The following is an 18,925-nucleotide window of genomic DNA, read 5'->3' on the forward strand; positions in this document are numbered from 1 at the left end:
GGTTCAATAAGCTTCCCCACAGCCGCGACAGTAGAGGTGAGAGCAGCCTGAAAACCGGCCTGAGCCCCGATATCATTGACTGATCGGTGTGGTGATTTCTGAAATATTTTTTTTTATTAATAACAACCTTTTTTTCCGTCCGATCGAATAGTCGCGTCCATCCTTGCTAAGATCAATCACAAGACTGACGATTCTCCTCCTCTCCTCGAAAAGCCTCAACTGAAATAATCCGGTACTATGCAACCCATCAACGAAATCAGTATTAGCCACGGAATTGCATAAAGGTGCATAATGCATGACAGAATAACATGGAGAGCAATCGGTGGCTTCTGATGTATTAGTCAGCTCCCATCTGATATCAGGTTTATTGAAATCTCCGAAGACATACAATAAATCGCTCTCTTTAATGCGGCTTGAAATTTCACGTACACTATCATGTAAAGCGTTCATCACTGCGGGGTCATTCGCATGACTAGGCGGAATGTAAACAACGCCGATGTAAACAGAGACACCTGGCAGCAATGTTTTGATCCAAAGTTGTTCCAGTATGCTATTAGGCGATGCGATTTCACAAGTCGGTATTGAAGAGGAACAAGCCATTAAAACACCCCCACCGCGTGAGAGGGCACTGTTGGAAAGATTCCTATCGCACCTGTAGATATGATAGTGATCGTCAGTGAGGAGCGAAGAAGGTATGGACTGAGTAAGCCAAGTCTCGGTGAGAATGATAAAATCATATTCTGATTCTGATAGCGCCAGGCGAAGATTTGTAGTTTTCGTTCGTAGACCACGTACATTTTGGTAGTAGATAGAGAGACTGGGTTGAGCTGAGCGAGGTGCATCGCCGGATGCAGTGCAAGATTGCTATTCATCCGATGGGCCAGCGTCGGCAGATTCATCAGTCCGTTTAGCGTTTCGCTTCGGTCGTTTTTTAGGAGCGGCTAAGCATTCGGGAGGTGACCTGGTAGGTGTGGTGGAAACAAGCATTCGCTCATTAAGGTCAAGATGTGGTTCGTTTGTAAACAAAGCTGTGTCTGTAGTGGTCATGGCAGGTGAGGAAATCGTAACGGGCTGTGCGAGCGTATCTGTTGTAGTTGTTGTTGTAGTATCTGTTGAAGTAGTAGTAGTAGTAGTAGAAGTAGTAGTACTCTGTTGTAGTTGTTGTTGTAGTATCTGTTGAAGTAGTTGGCATCGCGGCACTCCCTCCAGAATGTGAGAGAGGATTATGATAAGTGTCGGTAGCGAGAGTAACGTTTTGATCGAGCATCGAATTTGATTCAGTTGTTGCACAGGTATTAGTGTTATAATTATTGGTCCGATAGTCACGGAACTCACGGTACGTTAGAGCGGAGGGCCATGTCTCAGGTGAGAGAGCCTTGCTGCGTAGAGTGACGGGTATGCCCACCTTAAATGAGACAAATGAGAGTGTACTGGTGTCAGCGCCAAATTTCGTCAGACGGTGAACGAACACATCCCGCTTGTCGAGTGCTAGACGTACTTGCACCATGTGTGAGATTTGCTCAGTGGTGACCGATGGGGCAAAGCGTGTGAAGAATAGCCACATTCGCGTGTCAGTGTGTGGAATGATATCCAATGAATCCGAGTCAAGTGGCGATCCGGATCCTCTAAGTAGTGGTGATAGCGGCTTAATAGGTGGTGGCATGGTAGTGTTGGACGACGATCCGCTCGCACTTACACTAAATGAAGCGGCCAAGGATGGAAACTGTTGTGACGATGAAATATTGTTTACCCCTGAAGTAAACAATCCTGGATTCGATGATGCTGGTTTGCGATGAATGGGTTGTTGTGACGGCAATTCAGTGGCGATGTTCGACGAAAACAGACAAGAACGGATCTCGTCCTTAAGCACTTTCAGGAGCTCGCGCTTATTATCTGTGATCTGTTGTGACAGCTCGCTACGCAGGCTCACTTTGAGGTCGGCTATGCTGGACAGTAGGTCGACAGAAGTGTGAGTGTACGGGGTGGATGACCTCAACACGGCCGTACGCGGATCCTTGTGAAACTTTACACAGGCTTTACAGGCCCAAAAAAGTTGTGCACAGGACTCTATAGTAGCGGACAGTTCCTCAGAAAGTCCGCTGCATGAGAAGTGAAACTCAGAGTTGCACCAACCCTGGCATTTCACAATGCGATCGGCAGCTACGATGTCGTTAGCGCAGGCGGAACAAATACCAGCCATTGCTTTGTGGATGAGCGATTGATTGTGATGTTGAAGCGACGTAATGATTGTGGGCCGGAAAACGTTTCCAGGTGATTGACGGTGAATAATCCAGTTGTTAAACAACACCAGGCAATGGAATCACCTACACCAGCAACAGGTTCAGCAAAGATACAGGTTTCCACGGAATAATATAGAAAATAGTCGGAGCGCAGAGAATCTTCGACCAGTTACAGTGACGTTTGGAGTGAGAGAGCTATCTCACTCTCTCTGCGATTAGCCTGATTTTTATTTTGAATGCGCCGATACTTTTCGTTAATCGCTATTCTATCTTAACTGTTTTCATGTTTCTACTTAATAAACTTATATTTGTATGTTCTTATCTGATTATCTGATCATCGTTAAATGATTGTTACTTGCCTTATTCGAATCTATGATATATATTTATTTTCCTTGCTGCTCTCGATCCCTACAATCGGCAGCGCGGATTTTTAAGGATATTGGTGCACCCAGTGCAGCTCCAGTGCAGATCGATGTGAGTCAGGACCGCATCAATCAGCTCGCGGGTCAATAAAATAACACACTAACACGCAACAGTAACAGGAAGCAGTTTGGTAGTCAATTGGACGAGTATTAACTGGTTACGTTAGAAAATACACTTAAAAATTTTTGAAATAACGCGGAGCACAGCGATATGCGACCAATTAGTTACGTTAGACGTTATCGAAAGCTCTCTCCAAAATTTTTCGCTTTTCGACAATTGCGAAACCAGCAATAGAACGTTAAAGGGATCATTCGTCGTCAGAACAAACTCATGCGACGTATGGATAAATGATGTACAATTCTCTCTCGTTAATAGCTCTCGTTATATCAGTTGGACGGAATAGTCGTCAATAAGCAGCACGAGGTTATCAATATGTCTATCGAAAACCTCCTAGACCTACACCTTGAAACAAGGAAAGAACTCGAGCACATTCGTTGTAGAACCAGTCGCTGTCCATCACCTGGCCATCCATAAGCCTTTTTGGAGGAACGTTGATCCCTCTTGTCATATGCATTGTAATTTTGCTGATATGTAGAAGAAAAGCAAAAGCTAGAGTCGATTTGACGATCGCACCAAAACCTGCCTACACAACGTTTCCACACCATAGCTATGTTCCGGGGACGTCAACAATATAAGGAAGGGCGAGTTAGCACATCGGCATCAAACTGCTAATGCGGCGGGTTGAAAAACTTCCCGACAGACAAAGAGAACGAAATTTTCAAGCGAGGGGTAGGTAGAAACACGCGGTGGGGGTCCGGCCCAAGATCGGATCCAAAGTCCGTTGGTTTGGGCTAGAAATTAAAAATGGCGGATGGAGCGCTACCACGGAGAGAATGCGCTTTCTTGCTTGCCTTTAAAATACATGAGGCGCTCTCGCTGTAACGAACGCACGCTCGCGCTGTTTCATCATACCCCTTCCTTCCCGTTTCTTTCGGCTTGCGCTGCGCTGAACTGGTACTCCCTCCCACTTGATTCCAGCGAATTGCGCTGCGCTGGACTGACACCACCTCCCGCTCGTTTCTTTCCTAGCGCGCTGTGCGCATCCCTCCACACGGACTTGGTGCACCCGAATCAAAACAAAAACTATAACACATCAAACTTGGTTTATATTTTATGACTTTTATTGCAAATAAAGGGGCATTTGCACACATAGCTTCACACAATCTTGCCATAAAATCACACACATTATTTATATAAAAAAAAAACGTCGTATTTAAAATAGTCGCCTAACTGCATGGATACCGTAGTTGATGTTCAATACAGCAAACAAATGTTAAAATGAAGCAACGCAAATCACACATTTAGGATAAATGATAAAAAATAAGTCCGAATGAAGGGAAGCGCACAGCGCGCTACGAAAGAAACGAGCGGGAGGGGGTGTCAGTCCAGCGCAGCGCAATTCGCTGGAATCAAGTGGGAGGGGGTACCAGTTCAGCGCAGCGCAAGCCGAAAGAAACGGGAAGGAAGGGGTATGAGGAAAATACGATGAAACAGCGCGAGCGAGCGTTCTTTGCAGCGAGAGCGCCTCATGTATTTTAAAGGCAAGCAAGAGAGCGCATTCTCTCCGTGGTAGCGCTCCATCCGCCATTTTTAATTTTCAGCCCAAACCAACGGACTTTGGATCCGATCTTGGGCCGGGCCCCCACCGCGTGTTTCTACCTACCCCTCGCCTGAAAATTTCGTTCTCTTTGTCTGTTGGGTATCGATACCGTTAGCCAACCGGTCACATCAAGCGTTGGTAACAATGGGGCCCTTCACGATTTTAGTCAGTTTTTTGTATGGAGTTTGACAGTTGGAGGCTGAAATCATGTAAACACTTCGTACAAAACCACACAAAAAACTAGCCTGCAATTTTCAGTCTAGATTATTCTAGCCTCAAAGCTAGAACTAGATTCGAATACCTGCTCGAAAACACGGTGTTGACGAATACTCAAAACACTCTTAAAATCTTCATCCAGAAGCAGAAGCGATAAAAATCAGCCTTCCAAATTCATACACCTTGGAATAAGCCCACCGGTATATTATACCGCTATATTATGTCCGTTCCACGTCTTTAACTGTATACTATCAGAACGTGCGAGGTTTACGATCCAAAGCTGATGAGTTCCGTTTAACTGTATTAGAAGAGGACTACCCGCTTGGCAAAGAGTAACTCATTTTGATGCCTCTCGCTACCCCTGGCCTTAGTTTTGAAGGAATCATGCGACACACTCGCACTCCACTACCCCATCCCATGGAAAAACGCTCCCACCATCGAGGTGTTGACCAAAATTTCGCTGTGTGCATGAGACACACACTCGCACTCCTCCAGCCCTCCACAGCTGAACGCTCCCACCGTTGCGAATTTGCGAGAATTTTTGCTCTGAGCGTGAGACCCTGAAGCGCCAGAGATGACACTATGTGTAAAGACGATCATAATTCGATATGGTCAAAATGCGTCGTTTGTCGTTTCATTTATCTGGTAAAGATGTTTTCACTTCATCAAAATTTTAAACATTAACAACTAGGCTGATAACAATAATTGAAATGTAAATCAGAATAAATTAAATTCATTTGAAGTAAAATGAATTCCATTATACTCTATTTTGATCAAATGATCAACACTTGTACATATGGCCATTTACTTTGTGTTCTTCACTCTCGCGCTGTGTTGTGATCGTTCGAAACTCATTGCCAGAACGAATGTAAATTTCATTTGGGAAGGATCGGTGCCGGAAGATGCAGTGAAAATTATAAAATGTTTATAGAAAAGTGGTTAAGTAAATCGTGAAAGATGTAAACGCAGGCGTAACTGCAGTTTGTTTTGTTACATGATCTACGGGTAAGTGCATGCATAAGAAGAAGAATATTTCAAATGATGTTTGTGTTTTAACAATCGTATTGCTTTTAATGTTTGTTTATTCTTCTATTATTTGCCATCACACCTAGCTATTTCATTACCAAAGCACCTGATAACCGATCAAAGAAGGTGAATCGGGCTTACAGAGTCGCCGTTTAACTTCAAATATCTTCGTGATCGGTAAGTTTTAAATAGTCCTAGTTTTGTTCACCATTCTAATGCTAGATACATCTTTCATTCCTCAGGAAAACGCATCAAACAACAAGTGTTTTTCTTCCAACAGCACGCGCCATCGGTGGAGCAAGCAGCTAACGATTTGATCGCCAGTACGCGCCATCAAGAATTGATATTTTGCCAAACAGTATTGTGAATAAAAAACTGCACACTTACTGTCCTGGAATTTTTTGATCGGTCTACGCTCGCGGGAATGGTGGGTTCGTTGAGGAGAAGGAAAGAAAGGGTGGGAGCGAGGATTAACCAAAAACGCGGCATTGAGAATGAGGGGAGGTGCGCTCAGCGCTCATGCTGGGACACTCACGATGCTTGAAATAAAATGTTAACAAGCATCGATTTCAAGCATGCATGTCGCGCGACATTTTGCCAAGCGGGTATGATGTTGTTTTACTCACTGAGACTTCCCAGCCTTCCCACAGCTCTCCTATTTGGCGATGCGCACTGTGTCTATCGATGCGATAGAAATGCCGCAAACAGCTCTCTATCTCAAGGCGGTTGTTGGTTTCGTACAACTTTTATTCACGCATACCGTACAATACCGCACCGTACAATTGTATTCTCCCGCACTCGCACCGTACAATTCGAAGGATAATTCAGAAGAGAGCGATCGTCCGAACGAACACCTACTTTTATGCGCACCTGCTTTGCTCTCACGCACCTTGCTTTGCTCGGCCCTACGCTTCGTGTACTACGCTTCGTGTACTACGCTTCGTGTGCCATACTTCGTGTGCTACGCTTCGTGCCCTTATCTGTTCTAACGGTTTGTAACGCTTCCGTTATCCTATCGCTACCTTTCTTGCTGACTAACCTTTGAGGTCGGAGTCACGACAGCGATAGATGTGCTGCTGGGGACACGGACTTCCAAGCATATTTATGCCATATTGCCACCAGCGATTACACCACAGAACCCCCCACCAGTGACGGAGTCGCGATCAACAATACTAATTGTGTGTCGCTGGTTGTAATTCGGTTGTAGTTTTAATTGTCCACCAAGAACCGAACACCCTTTTTTTTGTATTTTCCTTTTTGGGAGAGACCTTCCATTTCAAACGCAGGTTTTAGACGGTCTATCGAAACGGATTCATTTTTACCTTTGATTTTCACCGTGAAAAATTTTCTGCATCTCCGAACCACCTCATATGGTCCTTCATACGGTGCCTGTAGGCTCTTCTTTACTTTATCTACCCGCACAAAAACATGCTTACATGTATCCAAACCTTTTGGTATATATGTGGTTGTGCTATCATTTAGTTGGGTAGGATTTGGATCAATTCGTCTTAATGCTTCTTTTAATTTTTGGATAAAATCCGGCAGGTCTTCTATTGTTTTTGGAGCAGAAGGTATGAACGCTTCGGATGGCAGCTGCAGGCTTTCTCCGTATACCATTTCTGCTGGTGATCCATTCAAAGCGTCTTTGTATGCTACGCGAATGCCCAGTAGAATCAAGGGCAGACGCGAGATCCAATGAGTAGTGTCTTCACACGCTTTTAATGCAGATTTTAAATGGCGGTGAAATCGCTCAACCATTCCGTTGGCTTGAGGGTGGTATGCGGTCGTTTTGATGTGGTTTGTTCCCAGTAATTTTGTCAGTTCTTCAAATAACTTTGATTGAAACTGTCTACCTCTATCGGTAGTAATTGTTAATGGGCACCCAAACCGTGGAATATAATTCCTAACGAACGTTTTTGCCACCGTTAATGCTGATATATCAGCCATAGGGTAACACTCCGGCCAACGAGTGAACCGATCCACGATGGTTAACAAATAGGTCATTTCTTCTGAAGGTGGTAATGGCCCTACTATGTCCATGTGCACATGCTCAAACCTTCCTTTTGGAATGGTTATTGCTTCTAACGGGGAACGAGTGTGTCGACCAACTTTTGCCTTTTGACATCCTTGACATGCCCGAGTCCAGTTGCCCACGTCCGTGTTCATTGAAGGGCAGAAAAACCTTTCTGATAAGAGTTTCCGTGAGGCACGAATGCCTGGATGAGACAAATTGTGCAAGCTGTAAAATGTTGATTTCCTTAGAGAAAGAGGGACATATAACCTATTACGCCCTGTGGATGACTCAAACATTAGGTTGTTCTTATCGAGAATCAGCCCATTCAATTGATATTTGGAGTCTTCCCTTTTATCTTTTAACATTTTTTGTAGCTGATCATCTATTTGTTGATATTTGGCAAAATTTTCATAAGAAATTTCTGTGATCGATTCGGATTCTCCGATTCGGGATAGGGCATCGGCAACGACATTACTCTCGCCAGTAATATATCTAATGTCCGTTGTGAATTGCGAAATAAAATCTAGTTGCCTACTTTGTCTCGGCGATTTCTCTGCTTTGGACATGAGGGCATGGACTAGTGGTTTATGGTCAGTATAGACAGTAAATATTCTGCCTTCTAGGAAATGTCGAAAGTGCTTAATTCCTAGAGTTATTGCAAGCAATTCTCTGTCGAATGTGGAGTACCTCTGTTCCGTGGGCGTCATCATTTTGGAGAAAAACGCAAGAGGTTCCGGTATTCCCTGGTTGACTTGCTGCAAAACTGCCCCAACGGCAAAATTGGATGCATCAGTCGTCAGTGTGTAAATGGCGTCACACTTAGGATGCACAAGCATGGTGGCGTTCGATAGCTCACTTTTGATGTGTTTTAGGGCCTCCTCGCATTCGTCTGACCATACGAATTCTTTTTTGCTTTTTTTGCTGTGTTCCTTCACCAGTTTGTGTAGCGTTCTTAACTTGTGTGGAACATTGGGAATAAAGCGACGGTAATAGTTTACCATTCCCAAGATTCTTTGAAGTTGTTTTACAGTAGTTGGCGCGGGAAAGTTGCAAATTATTTCAATTTTATCCGAGGTTGGACTTATTCCCTTTTCACAAATGGTGTGACTTAGGAAATCGATTTTATTAACACCAAACACACATTTTGATGGCTTGAGTTTTATGTCGTAGTCCGTTAAACGTTTTAGAACCATATGTACGTGCTCTAAATGGGACTCAAGCGACGGGCTGGCGATCAAAATGTCGTCAATGTAGACGAATACAAAATCTAGGTCGTGGAAAATGTTGTTCATTAGCCGTTGGAAGCTTTGACTCGCATTTCTGAGACCAAAGGGCATCCTCAAGAATTCGAACAACCCAAACGGTGTAGTTATCGCCGTTTTGTGAACATCTTCCTCGGCTACCGGTATGATGTGATATGCCCGCACGATATCTAACTTTGTAAAAAAATTACAACCATCTAGATTCATTGTAAAATCTTGTATGTGTGGGATCGGATATCGATCTGGAATTGTGATAGCGTTCAACCGTCGATAGTCGCCGCATGGTCGCCAATCTGCATCGGATTTGGGTACCATATGTAATGGCAAAGAAGCTGACGAAGATGATACTCTACAGATTCCCAAGTCCAACATGTGTTGGAATTGCGCTTGAGCAATCTTCAACTTCTTTGGATCGAGACGGCGGGGTTTGGCAAACGGCAGTGAACCTTTTGTTTCTATATGGTGGACTACCGAATGTTTGACTGGTTTCTTATAATCCGGCGGATCCATCAGTGATGGATACTCTTTTAAAATATTCTCAAAACCATTTGTGTCGATTATAAAATTTTTTGGAGTTGGCGTGTCCACAAAAGCAATGGTTGCGATCGTTTCTTGTCCCGTAAGATGATCAATCAACCTTTTCCTTCTGAGGTCGACCCATAAGTCGTTTTTCGCCAAAAAATCAGCTCCTATTATCGGTCGATTTACTTCGGCTAGTATAAAACAATGAGAAAATACTCTCCTCAGGCCAAGGCTTAGTTGCAACAACTTTGTTCCATAGGTAGCAATAGGGCTTCCATTAGCTGCTACAAGTGAGTGTTCTGCCTGTCTGATTACTTTCCCTAGCAAAGGAATGACGGACACATCGGCTCCTGTATCCACTAGGAAAGTGAATTTTGTCATTTCATCATCTATAAAAAGGCGATAGGAGTCGAATATTGCTCTTGGGTTGTCCGCCACTACCGTTGAGCATATTAGTTTTTTTGTTGAGAAAAATTACAAGGTTTTTGGCATCTTCGTACTTGATCACCAAATCTAAAGTGAAAATAGCACATTGGATGTTTTCGAACCTGTGACGGCGTTCTTGAGCGACTGCCACTCGATGATCGATTTCGTTGGCGTCCTCTATTGTTACGATCTGGTTGTACTGAGATCGTTTTTAGCATGTCTCTCAATTCGGCAATTTCCTGCCGCAGGGTATTCATTTCGTTAGAGAGATTCCCACCCGATGTTTCTTTGAAGGAAGGCCCTGCGATTGACGAAATCGCACCGGCTTGGGTTGCTTCCCACAGCCTGTCTGCCACCTTTAAAAGTTCACCGATGTCCCGGCTGCCTATTGCAATTAGCGAGATTTCGATTGTTTTGGGCAGCCTTGATAGCCAAAGCTTACGGATAAGCTCCGTGGTGAGGTTTGTTGAGTCACCGGCTAGTTGGACCATATGTCGATAAAAATCCGGACTTCGGTCACCCATTTGTACATGATACAAGAGTTGGGTAATACGGTGCTCCTCACTCACATTGAGCCTATCTAATAACTGGTTTTTGAGGTGTGTGTAAGGGTTGCTAGGTAATGGAGCCGAAACAATATCCATTATCTTTGCCAAAATGTTTTTTGGAAGCACACTCAGTACATAAGAGTACCTTGTACGTTCCCTAGTCACATTCGAAACTTCGAATTCCGCTTCTGCTGCCACAAACCATGCGGACGGAGCGTCTTCCCAAAAATTAGGTAATCTGGTCGAAATCCTTTCGATTTCTAAAGGTGTTATCCTTGGTTGGTTGGTCTCCGTCACTGGAGGTCGACCCGGTGCCATAACTGGGGATTGCTGTGGAACTTCCCTGGGCCCAGCACTGTCCCCATCGCTATCGTTCGTCTTCATCTTCGGCCTTACAATGTTTTTTTTACTCCCTGTCTAAACTCGTAAGTAAACTATATATGTATGCTCACTTGACACGAATGATACAAAATTATTGATATATAAATGTGATAATCGCGAAAGAATATATGTAAGAAATTATATTAAAAAAAATTAAAATATTTTTAAAATTTGATAAAAAAAAATGTGCGAGTGTCATAGATGAATTGAACAACGCAGGTAAATACTATGTATGGTGTTATATAGAAAAAAAAATGTTCACTGTATGAATTTTACAATTCGCCTACTGTACGCAATTGCGGAAGTATGTCGCGTGAAAAAAAATAAAATAGTAACAAAGCAAAAAAAAAAAAAGGAACGAGCTCACCTATCTTTCCCATGTATGGTGTAGCGCACGGTTGGCACCAGCAATCGAACGTCTCCCTAGATGGTCGCTGAGGCCGGTCGCTGGTTCGCTTCACGTTGACCCGGTTTATAAAGGGATGTCTTCTGCGATGTTAGAACCGGACAGGTTATCCGCGATGATCACACCGCGCTTACGATGATTTCTTATGATGTCGCCGGTTTCGCCACGATGTCCGTGATGACGGTGGTCACACCGCGATATCGATGGTCACACCGTGATGTCAATGGTTGCACCGTGCCAAGAACGATGGTAGCTGGCCGTCGCCCGGTCCAGGCGTAAATATGATCCTTGTAGTCTCAGCGGAACGGCTGCTCTTTGTACTCCGAACAGGATCGCCGCTTCTTATGGTCCGAGCGTGATAAATGCGATGGCCGCGCCTCGTGGTCCGAGCGCGGTAAATGCGATGGCCGCGCCTCGTGGTCCGAGCGCGGTAAATGCGATGGCCGCGCCTCGTGGTCCGAGCGCGGTAAATGCGATGGCCGCGCCTCGTGGTCCGAGCGCGGTAGGAGTGGATTTTCTGACCCGCCCGGTAAAGTTACGTGTCTTCGGAGGATCTTCGTCTCATCTGCGGGTGTCCTCTGCACTGATAACCACGGTCCTGGGTGCGCGGCTTTACTCGGTACGTTCTGTTACCTTTACTGTACGGGTGTATGGGGATGCTTTGGGTACGGTTGTGCGTGGTCGGCTGCGCAAATGATCCGGGGGGATGGACACTTAGCACGTGCCTCCGGTGTCGGTTTTAGTCGGTGGTCCTCAGAGCGGTCAGCACCACAAGGCGGAGCGGTCGGAACAGAACGTTTATAGCACGCGGTTGGGTAACCGGCAAAACGGTTGGGGTGCGGCGGTACGCTAATCGTTGCCGATAGATTTTTCGTAGCCACACCAGCGCGGTGAAGCACAATCTTAGCACCCTTTTTGCACCACTTCCTGGGAACCTTTTCACACCACTTTTTATCACCACTCGCGACACGTTATCGGATCACCTGATCACGTCGGGGTCACCACTTGTTGGTTTCGTACAACTTTTATTCACGCACAACGTACAATACCGCATCGTACAATTGTATTCTCCCGCACTCGCACCGTACAATTTTAAGGATAATTCAGAAGAGAGCGATCGTCCGATCGAACACCTACTTTTATGCGCACCTGCTTTGCTCTCACGCACCTTGCTTTGCTCGGCCCTACGCTTCGTGTACTACGCTTCGTGTACTACGCTTCCCAGCCAACAATTTCCGAAGGCGCCCCGTGTAAAAAAATTTTACTTTAAGCTTTCCTTAAGTTTTTACACTAGCAGCAGCTAAAGTAAAAACTTTCAGCACGGCACAAACCGACGCACACATTCAAATGATTGGATTGCTGGTCCTGCTTACGCATACATTTGTATTTATCCCTCCCCTTATATTTTCGGATTGCTGGTTGTAGTAGTGACGCTTTTTTTTTTGCTTTATGCACACTTTCGCATGCTATTTATTGGTGTTACTCTTTCCACATGCGTTTTGGCACACTCACACTCTGTATACGACAGGATGCTTCACCCCTTCCAAATGCTGCGGTTGCTTTCTATTACCCTTCCTCTCGTTCTTCCTTCTACCCTCTGCGCTAGGATATCCTCGACTGGTGCTGCGCGTGTTCAGCCGGCGCCTGTCTGGAAATGACGTCACGGACTGGTGCTGCGCATGTTTAGCCGTATCCTAGGCGTCCTTGAAGTGCGCTCTTCTACCAAAGAGCTGTAATGAAATCTGTTGATAAAAATTAACCAATAATTAATCCATGTTTTTTATAACAAACTAAACAATATTTTGCACATAGGATTATAGAAACGCTTACCTTTATATTTTAAAACCGGACACCGTTTTCCTCCCGTCGATCGTTTTGCGGGATGTTGGCAACCGTCGATTAACAGGCGCGTGCGCTGTAACTTTTTAGACGACAAGTGTTAGTTGAATGTATCCATTGAAGCACACACGAGGATAAGAAACTTACCTTAGAAATTTACAAGGATAAATCATTTCATAATTGAAGAAGAAGGAACACGGCACAAAACGTAAACGAGCAAAGTACGGGGCACAAGAAATCACACATCACTCCAACACATCCTTCCACAGTGAAAGTTCTGGACAGACTGAGGATGCCTAACACCCGGATGAGCGCGATAGCAGAAAAATCATGGGAGATCGAGAGAGATGTGTAGTCTCGGTTCAGCGGAATACGCATGCAGATGCATGCGTGTGTGTCACTCGAAGGATATCGGTTTCCCCTTCTCCCGTTTTTCGTTCATAGGCCACACGATCGGCGTTGTGCCGTCCAAAATCTAGAGAAAGAAGACATGCTCTCTCGCTTTGGCACACAGGAAAGTTTTCCAATAGCTTCGGTTTTGCTGGTTGGGTTCGTGTGCCATACTTCGTGTGCTACGCTTCGTGCCCTGATCTGTTCTAACGGTTTGTAACGCTTCCGTTATCCTATCGCTACCTTTCTTGCTGACTAACCTTTGAGGTCGGAGTCACGACAGCGATAGATGTGCTGCTGGGGACACGGACTTCCAAGCATATTTATGCCATATTGCCACCAGCGATTACACCACACGGTGGAGTGCTAATTCCGGTGGCTTCCGCTCTCCGCTCTCATGCGCTTCCAGTGCTTGCGCAAACACTTGAATTCGCTTGCATCTGCATTCAGCTCCCGACGTACCGATTATACATTGCTGCTGCCTTCCTTCCTCCCAACCACAGCACGGAAGAAGGAAAAATAAATGCATTACTGGACACCGTCAACAGCATTTGCGACACACTAGGTCCAAACGACAGATTCGTGCTCGTGGGAGACTTTAACCAACCCGCTCTGTCCTGGTCGCCTGCGCAATTGAATCATGAAACCCCTTTTGTGTTTTTTGAACCTCATACTAGTTCAGTTCGTAGCGCCCAATTCGTCGATGGACTGCACCAGAATGCGCTTTACCAACTTAATAACAACACTAACTCTATGGGGCGCATTTTAGACCTTACATACGGAAATTGGTCAAGTGCAACAACTTCTTCGCTCATACGCGTCAGCGAGCACCCGCTGCTGCCAATAGACTGCTATCACCCACCGCTCGAATTTGATTTGGAAATCACAGCATCGTCTATGAATCACGCTACCACTGTTACGGAAATAAAGCTCAATTACGCACGTGCTGACCTTACTAAACTCAAGAGACTGATCTGCTTCTTCAACCAATCCTTTGAATGCTCAAACTATACATCCATTGACCATGCCACGAACGATTTCTCAGAGTTTATGCGGGCCGCATTGCGTGAATGTGCTCCTATTAAAAAGCCCCATCGCGGACCGCCGTGGGGTGACCGCACATTGCATGCCATAAAAAAAGCAAAGCGAGCCGCTTATGACTATTTGCGCGCTAGTCGGTCCACACCGTGTCGGCTTTACTACAATGGTGTTCATGCACTTTATCGACGTTATAATAGAGTCTGCTATCGTCGATATATACGCCACACTGAACGAAGCTTGCGAAAGTACCCTCGCCGCTTTTGGAGCTTTGCCGACAACATGCGCAAGTCAACTGGCCTCCCCGGGACTATTCGGTATAAGGATAATTGTGCACACTCGCCATTAGATATTTGTGAACTGTTCGCCACGCGCATCGAGGATAGCTTCATCTCTAACATCACACATCCGGAGGCTGTTGCTTCCGCACTCGTGAACACTCCGGCAGATGCAATTCATGTCACGCTACCTATCGTCACCGAGACCCTGGTTACCCAAAAAATCGAGTGTCTCAAGCCGTCATACTCCGAGGGGCCAGATGGTATCCCAGCGACAATTCTCAAGCGTTGTGCCGTATCGGTAGCTCCTGTTTTAACTAAGATTTTTAACGAATCTCTGCGCACAGGAACCTTTCCATCACTGTGGAAGGTCTCATGGCTAACACCCATCCACAAAAAGGGCAGCAACAACGAAGCAGTGAACTATCGAGGTATTACCTATTTAGCTGCCTGCGCCAAAGTGTTCGAGCTCCTCATGTATGAACCATTAATAGCATCTGCCGGCAAATACATCAGCACCAACCAACATGGATTCATGCCTAAGAGATCAACTACGACAAATCTGATGCAATTCGTTAGCGGCTGTTATAAGTCCATTGATGATGGTATGCAGGTTGATGCCATTTACAGGGACATTAAGGCGGCTTTTGACAGTGTGTCCCACAAAATTCTTCTGGCAAAACTTGATAGACTTGGATTATCACCACCCCTGGTAAAGTGGATGAAATCGTATTGATGTGGTCGTTTATATGCAGTTAGAATGGGCTCCCACCAATCTAGATCTATCGGTGCCTCTTCTGGCGTACCCCAGGGCAGCAACCTGGGGCATCTGTTGTTTCTGCTCTACATAAACGACTTGTGCACGGCACTCCCGGATAATAGTTGTGTGGTGTTCGGCACCACTGGTGGTGTTGCGCTCCTGGCTGCGTTTCCGAATTCACCACTTTCGAGCGTCACACTGTGGTAAGATTAAGTTAGTGTAGGTAGGTAGCGATGTAATATGAAGTATAGGACACGAAGTATAGGATACGAAGGATAGGACACGAAGGATAGGACACGAATAGGAGCGATCGGATGCGCCGATCGTGGTCCTCGAGCTTGCGAGCGATCGGATGCGCCGATCGTCGCTCTCTTATCTTTCGACCGCCGACCAATACAGTTCACGTGTAATTCACTCATCGCAATTGTCACGCAAAATATAGTAAATTGTGTCGCGCAAGCCCTACAGTTGCCTACTCTACGCAGATGATGCTAAAATCTATCGTGAAATCCGGGAGCCTGAGGACCATCTTCAACTTCAAGCCACTTTGACTGAATTTGTCTCCTGGTGCAAGCGTAACGCACTAAGCGTCTGCATCGATAAATGCGCCATAATCTCATTCAGCCGTTCAAGAGCTCCAGCGCTGTTTAATTATACGCTTGATGGTCAGAACCTCGAAAGAGTGAACTGTGTAAAGAATCTAGGAGTCCTCCTAGATGCTAAACTCTCCTTCGAAGAACAGATAGACCAAGTAGTCGCTAGTGGCAATCGTCTACTTGGCTTGGTCATAAACATGACGCGCGAGCTTCGTGATCCTATGTGTTTCAAGACACTGTACTGCGCACTTATCACACCACTGCTGGAATATGCTAGCATTGTTTGGTGGCCAGCATCTACTCGGGCACTTGCGCGGCTAGAGTCCATCCAACGGAGGGCAACGCGCTTCGCCCTTCGTGATTGGCCGCGTCGTCTCGACTACAGAACTAGGTGTTTGCTGCTTGGGATCCCGCCTCTCGCCGAACGTGTTGAGCACACCAGTCTGGCATTTATCACGGGAATCTTAAACGGAACCATCGACTGTCCCGAGCTACTTTCAAGGATTCACCTCTATGTTCCTGCCAGAATACTTCGTCGCCGACCAGTCGAACTTTGGTCTATTTTGCGATGGCGTCTGTGATCTGTAAGAAATGTGAAGGTGCTATTAGCAACGATCCAATTCCGTGCTTCGGTCTTTGTGAATACTATTACCACGATAAGTGCATTGGACTTTCAACCCCGCTCCTGTATGATTTTAAGAAGTCACAAAATTTATTCTGGGCTTGCGCGGATTGTGCTCAGCGTTTGCGGGCCGTTGACACTTTACGCTTCTCGCACGGCCTTTCTCGTGACGCTGCCTACCTTTTGGAATCGTTGCAGTCCGATTTTCGCGATTACTCACGTTCTGTGCAGGCGGCATCAGCTGGCTTGCGACTTGAACTTTCCTCTTCACTGGATTGTTTTAGAAACGAGATAGCTTTGATGAAACAGGAATCAGCATCGTCAATTCGTTCCGTGAAAGATTTCATCGACTCACTTACTGCTTCTCACTCAATGGAACGCAACTACTCACAGGCTCCACTACTCACAACGCTTGATGAAGTTAAGCATGGCATCAAGGAGCTTGATCTCATGCACCGTGAGCTTCTCACTTCCTTCAACTCACTAATGAACAAGCTCAACTCTCATCTTGCCACGCATACCACTACATCGAGTGCTCACCATTCTGCGATTCCTGCTACGCACTCAACGACCACGATTCCAGTTGCGGCCTCTAAGCTCACCCATCAAGCTGTTGGTGAGAATTCTTCTAAACGTCGATTGTTGGATCGCTCTCCCGACCCATCGCCTACCAATACCGTTACACGCGCTATGCTTTCATCGGGCACAGGGTTGTCCTGCAATAATATTACGACCGTTCCTGAACGCCCACCCCGTACTTGGGTCTTTATCTCCCGTATTGCTCCTGATACTCCGACTGAAGCGATCCGCGAAATGGCCTGTTCTAACATAGGGACAGACGACATCTTGGTATATAGCCTTGTACGACGCGACCGGGATCTTTCTACGCTCTCCTACGTATCTTTTAAAATTGGTGTACCGGATTCGCACCGGGCTATTGCTTTGGCTGCTTCAACCTGGCCTCGCGGGATCTCTTTTAAGGAGTTCATCGACCTAAATCCCCGCTCCGTCAATGTTTGGCGACCCACTACTGCAGCATCCCTTGCACCTTCTGCGCCTATTAATCGTGAATCGGATCATCCTTCCTCGCCACCTTCTATCAACCACACGACACAACTGCGAAACGCTGATTTCAGTATTTCGCCAGATCATGGCCCTATGAGCTTACCTTATACGCAGTACTTTCAGCAAGCGTAAACCGGCTGATCCGGCTGAAGATTCTCATGAACTACCGACTTTACCAGAATTGATGGAAGCTAACCCTGCATCTAATACACATAATCCGTCCGACTCTCTTTCGCCGTTAATAATTTGCAGCGAGAGCACTCCCGGCGCATCTCGCTCTCTCATCCCTTCGATCGATCAACTAAACATCTACTATCAAAAAGTATAAGGATTGCGCACAAAACTAGACGAGTTACGCCTCTCTGTCTATCTGAGCTTGATATGGATGTGTTTGCATCGTGCGTTAATCACTTCATTCTTACTGGTGTATCTCGTGAAAATGTTTCTCTGCTTGATGGAATGTCGGTAAACGGTTTGCCGCAATTATCTGGCATAAAAAATATACGCGGAAGTCAATTGGACCTTCTATTTGCCAATGCTGCCAATGCTATGCCTTCTTGGAGCGCTGCTCTCCCGTCATAGCTTCACCTGTTCCACTCGTCGCGCTAGACTTTCATCATCCTGCTCATGAGACAAGTGTGCTCCTTACGCACTCTCGCCCTGCATCCTCTCAACGAATACCTACGGCTCGTATGTTCAATTTTAGGAAACTGGACTACCAAAAGCTTCATCATATTTTAGCCGGTATCGATTGCTGCTTTACTGATGATGACATAAATCAAGCTGTAGCAGCGTTTACTAATGTAATCACTTTCGCCTTCCCATTCCTGCTGTCCTCTCCTATCCTGTCTACCGATCCCGTCTTCGCTCCTTTTCCGTACCATAAACTCCTTCCTACTCCTTCGTGAATAATTGTATACTATAGTCAGTAAGTACTATTGCTGTAACCCAACGTGGCCGAGCAATTAATAAAATAAAAATAAATAAATAAATAAATGCTGGCAGTCGCTAAAACCCGAACAACATTTGGCTCTCGCAACCCCTTTCTTTGTATGTGCCGTCTTTTAAATTCAGCTGACGATATTTACGAGCCTGGAATGACGATAACGGAACTGACTTCGCGTTTAAGTGTTCGGAATGCGTTCAACAATAACAATATATAAATGTTCTGTTCGTTATCTAATGTGTATTGTAAACAAATTTTGACTCGAGA

The 18,925-nt window shown here is 45.6% G+C and overlaps 2 protein-coding genes across 3 annotated transcripts in view; both read left to right on the forward strand.

The window, feature by feature from the left end:
- The window catches only part of LOC125906716 (uncharacterized protein K02A2.6-like), a 417,738-nt gene that overhangs the window by 159,954 nt on the left and 238,859 nt on the right, over positions 1-18,925 (forward strand). The window lies entirely within an intron of this gene.
- LOC125906834 (uncharacterized) lies at positions 14,558-15,636 on the forward strand. Its single transcript, XM_049607462.1, has 4 exons — positions 14,558-14,639; positions 14,741-14,932; positions 15,017-15,381; positions 15,481-15,636. The coding sequence occupies exons 1-4, from the start codon at positions 14,558-14,560 to the stop codon at positions 15,634-15,636; spliced, it is 795 nt and encodes a 264-aa protein (XP_049463419.1).

This window comes from Anopheles coluzzii, chromosome X, assembly GCF_943734685.1.
Source record: "Anopheles coluzzii chromosome X, AcolN3, whole genome shotgun sequence".
Classification (NCBI taxonomy): Eukaryota; Metazoa; Arthropoda; class Insecta; order Diptera; family Culicidae; genus Anopheles; species Anopheles coluzzii.